The sequence below is a fragment of the Temnothorax longispinosus genome, chromosome 11, assembly GCF_030848805.1.
Source record: "Temnothorax longispinosus isolate EJ_2023e chromosome 11, Tlon_JGU_v1, whole genome shotgun sequence".
Lineage (NCBI taxonomy): Eukaryota > Metazoa > Arthropoda > Insecta > Hymenoptera > Formicidae > Temnothorax > Temnothorax longispinosus.
In genome coordinates, this window is record NC_092368.1 from 14,422,770 (window position 1) to 14,430,976 (window position 8,207).

The 8,207-nt window shown below is 34.8% G+C and overlaps 2 protein-coding genes across 3 annotated transcripts; one reads left to right on the top strand and one right to left on the bottom strand.

The window, feature by feature from the left end:
* Positions 1-668: 668 nt before the first annotated feature.
* Positions 669-4,139, bottom strand: Pnkp (Polynucleotide kinase 3'-phosphatase). The gene is made up of 8 exons (XM_071793390.1): positions 3,871-4,139; positions 2,875-3,362; positions 2,472-2,717; positions 2,329-2,400; positions 1,751-2,029; positions 1,327-1,608; positions 1,170-1,231; positions 669-890 (listed from the first exon to the last, which is right to left on the bottom strand). The coding sequence occupies exons 1-8, from the start codon at positions 4,016-4,018 to the stop codon at positions 767-769; spliced, it is 1,701 nt and encodes a 566-aa protein (XP_071649491.1). The 5' UTR covers positions 4,019-4,139; the 3' UTR covers positions 669-766.
* A 2,192-nt stretch (positions 4,140-6,331) lies between these two features.
* Positions 6,332-8,201, top strand: LOC139822596 (uncharacterized). 2 transcript variants are annotated; one of them, XM_071794463.1, is made up of 3 exons: positions 6,336-6,473; positions 6,662-6,775; positions 6,901-8,201. In XM_071794463.1, the coding sequence occupies exons 2-3, from the start codon at positions 6,724-6,726 to the stop codon at positions 8,061-8,063; spliced, it is 1,215 nt and encodes a 404-aa protein (XP_071650564.1). In that variant the 5' UTR covers positions 6,336-6,473; positions 6,662-6,723; the 3' UTR covers positions 8,064-8,201. The 2 variants fall into 2 exon arrangements, with proteins under 2 accessions (XP_071650563.1, XP_071650564.1); XM_071794462.1 differs by having other exon boundaries at positions 6,332-6,775.
* The last annotated feature ends 6 nt before the right edge of the window (positions 8,202-8,207 follow it).

The following is an 8,207-nucleotide window of genomic DNA, read 5'->3' on the forward strand; positions in this document are numbered from 1 at the left end:
AAAGAAACTCTATTAGAGTCCCGGGTCTAGCCACGGTTCGCGAGAAGTCCCGCTGTTCTCAGATAAAAGAAATCACGACCTTCACGAAGTATAAAATTAAAGACCGCTCCTCTCTCGTAATGTTCCAGTAATATTCTTATCGGCAGCTTGTATAATATGTAACAGCTTCTGGCTTCTATGTTGGCTCGGATTTTAATAGCTTAGGAAGGTCATGGCCGGCAGACACGTCAAGATAATTAAGCTTCTCCTATATCTGAATCTATGTCAAACGCAGTAGTATCGAATAAAAAGACAAAATTTTGTAATTATTAATGAATTAATAACAATGTATTCACAGAAATGTGTAAGATTAAACAAAGTATCCCAAATCTGGCGGAAAGACATGCACATAAAAGTTACTTCTTAAAATTTTAAAGTGTTATAAAATTTTCGAAGAGTTATGATTTTCGAGCCGTTAAAAATAAAAGATTTTTAACTAAATAATTGCTTGTCTTTAAAGAGATTTTTTAAATTTTATGCTAATTACTAAAATCTTCGAATATTTGAAATTAGAAGAATCATGTAAGATAAAAACTCATTTTCTGGCAATTCTGCGATACTCAGTAGATCAAATAATATTAGATAGATAATAAATAATAGATTAAATAGCTGATGAATTGTGCAATAGATAATCTAATAAATATTTTTATTGCTAGCATTATTATATTAAAAATAGTCTGATTCAATTTACATCATGTAGGATTTATTTGTTTAAATAATCTACGATTTAACTCTCAAGTAAATACATCTCGTAGAGTCTTCGATCTTGCTCGTTACGGAAATTCGGAACAAAATTGATTTCCACTATTTCCTTAAAGCCTTCCTCCAAAGTTGGCGGCACGTAATTTTTCCTGTACACAAAACATAAAAAATTTTGATATTAAATATTGACTGATAGCATAATAATCAACTGACACATGAAATGAATCTTTTTCTTATCAAGACCGAGCTAGCTTATCTATTCTTAACTTTCCACAAATCTCTACTTAAGATCTAATAGTTTAGTAATAAATAGACAAATAACATTGTGTCTTGATAAAAAAAGCCTAAAAGTTAAACCTATATGGTTAAAATAATGCGGAATTTTAAGTAAAAATGCATTCAAGTTTATATATCTAAAATCTACTTACACGTAGGAGTTGATAATAATCTCGTTGATTGGAATGTGGCTTGGATCAGTCAACTCGCGAAACTGTAATATAATAATAAAGTTCGATTAGAATTTTCCGAAACATCACTTCATACGATTCCTTCACACGATGACGGTTAATGTTAATTTCCGATTACCTTATTATTATGTTTCGCGTGTTCTATACTTGTCGTCATGACGAAACATCTGACCGAGACATTACGCTTCTTGGCTATCTCAATGTATCTCTTTCTCGAAGCTGGATCGGGATTGGTATTGTCTAAAACTATACTTTTTCCTTGATTCAAGTATTGTTGGACTGCAGCAATGCACTTCTGCCAGCTGCCTAAAGTGTCTCTGTTGACATATCCGTATTCCTTCAGATAATTCTTTGCAAAATGCGATTTTCCGGAGCCTGGGCTGCCGACCATAAGTACAACCTGTTAATGGATATAAAAAGAATTTTATTAGGAATCAAATAATTTTAATGTCAATAATCTTCTTTCAAACTTTTCAATGTCTAATCTCCAAAAAAATAATTTTATATGCAAAAGTTAATGTTGAAAGTTTGTTATTGTCTACCTCTTGTTGTTTCAGCGTTAATTCTGCGTCCACAGGTTTACATATGTCGTCGGTCTGCGACAGACTCTTCGGGTTGAACTTAGGTAACTCGTAAGGCGGCGTTTTGTGTTTCAAAAAGTGTTCTTCAGGCGTCTCAAATTTAATGCCCAAGTTCAATGCCATTAATCGATCCGCACTTGAGTGATCTTTCTTTTTTCCTGGAGCCCAATTCTTTGGCCGACCAGCGGCGTCACCAATGTAGAACGAACTAGCCTTGTCAATTGTGACGCCTCCATTCTTCTGTAGTCACACAAATATCGTGGAATTATTGCAAACAGAAATTAGACAAATAAAATATTTATATTTAATTAACTAAAAAAATTATAGAATTCGAATTAGTTATATCTTAATAAAGTGAAGAATTGGAAGTGAAAAATATATTTCTTGTGAGAAATTCCAAAAAATATAAAATTTTTTACATAGATATTTAAAAAAAAAGCTTTTTTGATTTGTATATTCTTTTAACTCTATAAAAGCTCTGAGACATGCTATACATTTAGTATTGTTTTATACTTTCCATATAAAGTTATTTTATGTACCTCTTTTTCCAGTAATTCCCACATACCAATTGTTGGCTTTCTATAAATGCTCTTTCCAACAGCGATAAAAACCTAAGAAGTATAATACATAAGTAAAAACATTTATAATTTACAGTAAAATTATAATTATGATTATATCATACTTGAATGGGGACGCCGATTTTCTGTACAACTTTCTCAATCTTGCGCTTGAAATCGTTGATCTTGACTTTGCCGGTGCTAAGGCCTGCCTGATTTGTGAAGATCACTATTTTATATCCATTCGTATGAAGCTGCTTCAATTTACCAGGTACATCTGGATATAGTAACTGCCAATCGTTACAGTCCTTTGGAAATACCAAGCCAGATTTAGGTTTTATTAAAGTACCATCCATATCATATGCAGCCACCTAAAAGCAAAACTCATTTTTAACATTAATGTTCGTAAAAATCTTGTTTAAAATATATATATTGCTTAAAAAAAAATTTACTGTTGTATTTCTTTCATTTATTATAATACTATTTAACATGTATTAAATAAAACTTATAATTGATAATTAAAATTACTTTTGTTTGGTTTGGAACGGACGACGCCGTATAAATTAACAATTTTCCGTTATCAATACTGTCCCACTTTGCAGATGTACTTGAGGCTTCATTGCTCTGTTCGGAGGATGTGCTAGAACTAATGCTGAATCCTTTCTGATTGGAATGTACGCCATTCGAAGCTAATTTCTCTTCCTCTTCTCTGTCATTCTCAGATTCTTCCGAGCGATTATCAGAACAATTATCCAGTTTCAACATTTTCGCCTTTTTCTCAGTTTCCTCTGTTTCTGACTTATACGACCTCTTTCTCAATGCAAAGTTTTCCACGCTTGGCGGTGGAATAAACTCGATTTCGTAGGCATGCTTGCCGTAGAGCAGCTCTAATCGGTCATCGTGTTTGGCCACAAATCTCACACCCTTCTGAGTTTTAAAGCCATTAAAACCACAAGCGTGTGGACCAATTTGTTGAACTGTGACGATAGCCTCCACATAGTTTGCACATAGACGAACTGTTGAAGATAGATTAAAGTATTTATTTGTATCAATAACTTGCAAATAACCCTCAAATATAAGAATATCTTGTTGTAAATTAAATAATTAAAGTAAATTGTATAAATAATTTTCAAATTTCTTCAAATCTTTTACTCCAACATTATTCCACTGTCATTTAGATCTTAATGCTTTCTCTTTAGGAGCCTATCATTTAAAAAAATACTTATTTAAATCCTTTTATAAGTTTTTTGTGCTGCTGTAGCTAAACTGAAGAATTACCGAGTACATTGAATATGAGTACATTGAGTACATCAAAAAGTAGAACTTAACCTCAACATATTGGATTTATCAGAATCCTTTAAAAAATCACATTATTCAATATTCTTATTCACATTTTGTCATTGTAATTATCTTTTGCATAAACAAAGATGAAAGTTCAAGCGTTATGTGCAGCAAACTCTTATCTTCGGTTTGTAAATAACGACGCGAGGGAAATAAGCTGGTATCTTGCGGGGAATACGCGACCTTGTTGCCGCGAGCATTTCGCATCTGTGATGCCAGTTTCCGGCGAGCGTCCTACGTAAATCGGAGTATTGTCCGGTAGATAAACATTCGGAGTCTCCTCCAGGTGCTCCAGGCTACGTAAGTAACAACTCTTGACAGGCGCGCTCATTGCGAGAGCAATGAAGTGCAGAGCAATGCAGAATCGAATTCTTCTCGCGCTTGCGACGCTTGATAAGAATAATCGAGTGTGATTGGTCTATTTTCTTACGGCCTTATGATTAAGGGCCGGTTGTTCCAACCTATTGGTATTGGTAAACTAAAGGCCTTCACACACAAAATCGCGTAAGGACGTAAAACGTAAGCGTAAGAAAATCGACCAATCCCAATCAAGTATTGCGCTGTACGTAATCCCAGTAGGGGAAAATACTCGATTGGGATTGATAGATTTTCTTACGCTTACGTTTTACGTCCTTACAGCATTTTATGTGTGAAAGCCTTAACTAATAGTTAAATCATATATGTCTTTGTTTTTTCTTTAAATAAAACAAGGATATTATAGACATATGATTTAACTATTAGTTAGTTTATCAATAAATTGGAATAACCGGCCCTAAAACTAAATTTTTGTGCAATGGCCCGAATTGTTTTCATGAAACTCGCATGCGAAATTCAATGCTTTTCAAATAAAAAGTCGCTTACGAAAATCATTAGGGCAAGCTCGAGAATACGGTGGGGCTCGATTCTTGAATTCATTTGCAAGAGAAACGTATGCGAAAATTCTGCTCTTATAGAAACGTTGCAAGTTGATTGGTTAAAAGCTATGCAATAGCCAATCGACTTGCAACTTTTCTGTAAGAACAACATTTGCGCATACGTTTCTCTTGCGAATGAACTCAAGCAGCTCGTAGCATGGGTCTGTTTTTTGAGCTGCACTGACTGAACTAGGCTGAACTGGTGCAATAAGTTAGAGTGTGAAACCAGTTCATCCACTTTCAGGAATTGGAACTACGAGTCACATCCACTTTTCGATACTGTTGATGAATTTGGTTCATGTCCATGCTATGTATACATCCACTTTTCGATATTGTCGGTCTTTGGTGGTTCGTGTCCAAACTACCTAGCTGGAGGGACATGGCCGCGGCGGCACGCGCCGGCTATGCCATGATGCCACGCATTTCGGGTATCGTGTCTCGTGCCTTGCCTGCCAAGACTGGGACACTGAGAATTGAGAATTGAGAATTGATAATAGAGGATAAGGGCTCAGTCACAATGAGAGGAATAAGGAATAAGATAAAGGAATAAGGAATAAGGGAATGTCGCATCTCACTTCAGTACACGTACATTAAAGTGAGATGCAATATGCCTTATTCCTAATTCCTTTATCTTATTCCTTATTCCTCTCATTGTGACTGAGCCTTAAAGGCTCAGTCACAATGAGAGGAATAAGGAATAAGATAAAGGAATTAGGAATAAGGCATATTGCATCTCACTTTAATGTACGTGTACTGAAGTGAATTAGGAATAAGGCATATTGCATCTCACTTTAATGTACGTGTACTGAAGTGAGATGCGACATTCCTTTATTCCTTATTCCTTTATCTTATTCCTTATTTTTCTCATTGTGACTGAGCCTTAATTGAATCAATTCTCAATTCTCAATTCCCAATTCCCAATTCCCAATTCTCAATTCCCAATTCCCAATTCCCAATTCCAAATTTCCAATTTTCAATTCTCAATTCCCAATTCCCAATTCTCAATTTTCAATTCTCAATTCTCAATTGTCAATTCTCAATTTCCAATTCCCAATTCTCAATTCTCAATTCTCAATTCTCAATTCTCAATTCTCAATTCTCAATTCTCAATTCTCAGTGTCCCAGTCGCAGTCTTGGCAGGCGAGGCATGAGACACGATACCCGAAATGTGTGGCATCGTGGCATAGCCGGCGCGTGCCGCCGCGGCCATATCCCCTCCAGCTGGGTAGTTCGGACACGAACCACTAAAGACAGACAATATCGAAAAGTGGATGTATACATAGCACGGACATGAACCAAATTCATCGACAGTATCAAAAAGTGGATGTGGTTCGTAGCATGGTAGAAAGTTCTACCATGGTTCGTAGTTCCAATTCCTGAAAGTGGATGTGTGGCGCTACTGTACGGCCTAGCAAAAGCGTCCCAAGAACGCCGTCATTGCGCCTCTCATATTCTTCTCTCTGGTGAAACATAATATAGAGAGCTTTCCAGCAAGCGACACAAATCGACACAAGAGTCGTTTTGTCTTTGTTACTCATTGCCAAAAAAGAAAGATAGAATGACGTTTGTGTCGACTTGTGTCGCTTGCTGGAAAGCTCTCCTTAAGGGCCAATTTCACCAACCACAGTTAGCTTAACCGACGGTTAAAGTTAGCAGGATTGACCAATAGAAAGCAGGGTGGATTCATTTCTATTGGTCAATTCTGTTAACTTTAACCATCGGTTAAGCTAACTGTGGTTGGTGAAATTGGCCCTAAGTACTTGTCTCACTCTTGCACCAGTTCAGCCCAGTGCAGCTAAAAGAAACAGACCTATTGTTTACACTTTACAGGCTTGGCTTGGCGGTCACTGCAGTCGTACCGACTTGTGCATTGTATTTTTATATTAATTTTATATTAAATAATATGGATATTGAACATTTTCCACCGCGTAGTAGTTATAACAACAAAGTTAATTGTTCAGTTCGCGGTTGTCAAAGTAAGGCTCGGAAAAATTTAAATGTTCGATTTCATATTTTTCCCAAGCCTAATAAACGCTTCATACATTTATTTGGCAATTCAGAAAAAATTGATCGTTTTAAAGCCTGGAAAAGTGCATTAAAAATTGAGGAAGTAAACCCTCATATGAGAGTGTGTTCGCTGCATTTCAAGAAAGAAGATTATATGCAACCATCAAGTAAGTTAATTTTTAACAGAGAAAATTATAATTTCAGATTTTGTTTAACTTATGTATCGTTGAATGAATGTGTAAATGATACATTTTTTCCATAATAATTATAACGGTGAATAATTTGGTGATAGATGCTGTTTTAAAAAAGAGACACTTGAAGAAAACTGCTGTTCCATCGCGCAATTTGCCAAGCAGTACTAGAGAAAAAACTTCAAGTGTAGCGGAAGCTGATGAAGCACGACGAATCCAGAAACGAATAAGAAGGAATTGTCAAAGGAAAGAATTAATGGAGCAAAGAATTCAAATAGAAAGGCCTGTAATGCAAGAAGAAACGAACAATGAAGAAGAAAGTCCTGCAGTTGTGTCTATACATGAAATTCATGTTGAGGATGCCCCAAGTTTTAGTGCTCTATTATTTCAAAATGCTGAGGTGCAAGTCAACAAATTCGTTAATTTTATCAAAAATAAAAACGAATTAAGTACTTTAACAGGAATTGAATCTTTTGAAATTTTAAATACTATTACTGAAATTGTAGAACTTGCAGTACATAAAGATAAATTTGAAAACAGTAAAGTCAGGATGAATATGATAGATAGAATTATTATGACATACATAAAGTTAAAACAAAATGCTTCGTATAGCTTCTTAGGTATTATGTTTGGTTGCACAGCAAAGCATTGTCAGCGAGTATTCTATGAAATGATAAAGATATTAAGCAAGTGCTTGAAAGTAGCAATTTCTTGGCCATCAAAAGAGGAAATTGCAAAAAAATTGCCACCGTGTTTTGAAGATTTTAAAGACGTTAGAGTAGTAGTTGATTGCACTGAAGTTTTTATCCAAAAACCGGCAAAGCTTTGCTGTCAATTGTCGACATATAAAACGTGTAAAATAATGACCGGTGTTACACCAGCAGGAAATATTTCATATGTTAGTAGGCCTTATGGTGGAAGAGTAAGTGACACAGTTATATTTGAACAAAGTAATTTAATAAATTTATTGCAACCTGATGACGCAGTAATGGTTGACGAAGGGATTTTAATTGATAAAGTATGTGAATTAAATCGTTTTAAATGCATAAGACCATCATTTTTGAAAGACAAACAACTTACTAAAGCGGAATTAATTTTGACATGTAAAATAGCTACAGCTAGAGTTCACGTAGAACGATCTTATCAGAGAATAAAAGCTTTTAAAATTGTAAGTTCAAAAATGCCTACTGTACCGATTTTAGGAGACATTTTTGTAGTTATTTGTGCAACAATTAATATGAGTTTGTCCATTCTTCAACGATAATAAATTTATGGAAATATAAACCTTTTATAATACATACATTATCTGTCAAATAATGAGAAATTGTAAAAAAACAAATTTATAATTTGTAATTTGCTGCTACTTAATTCGAATGTGTGTTTATTAAATAAAGAAAATTAAAATTTA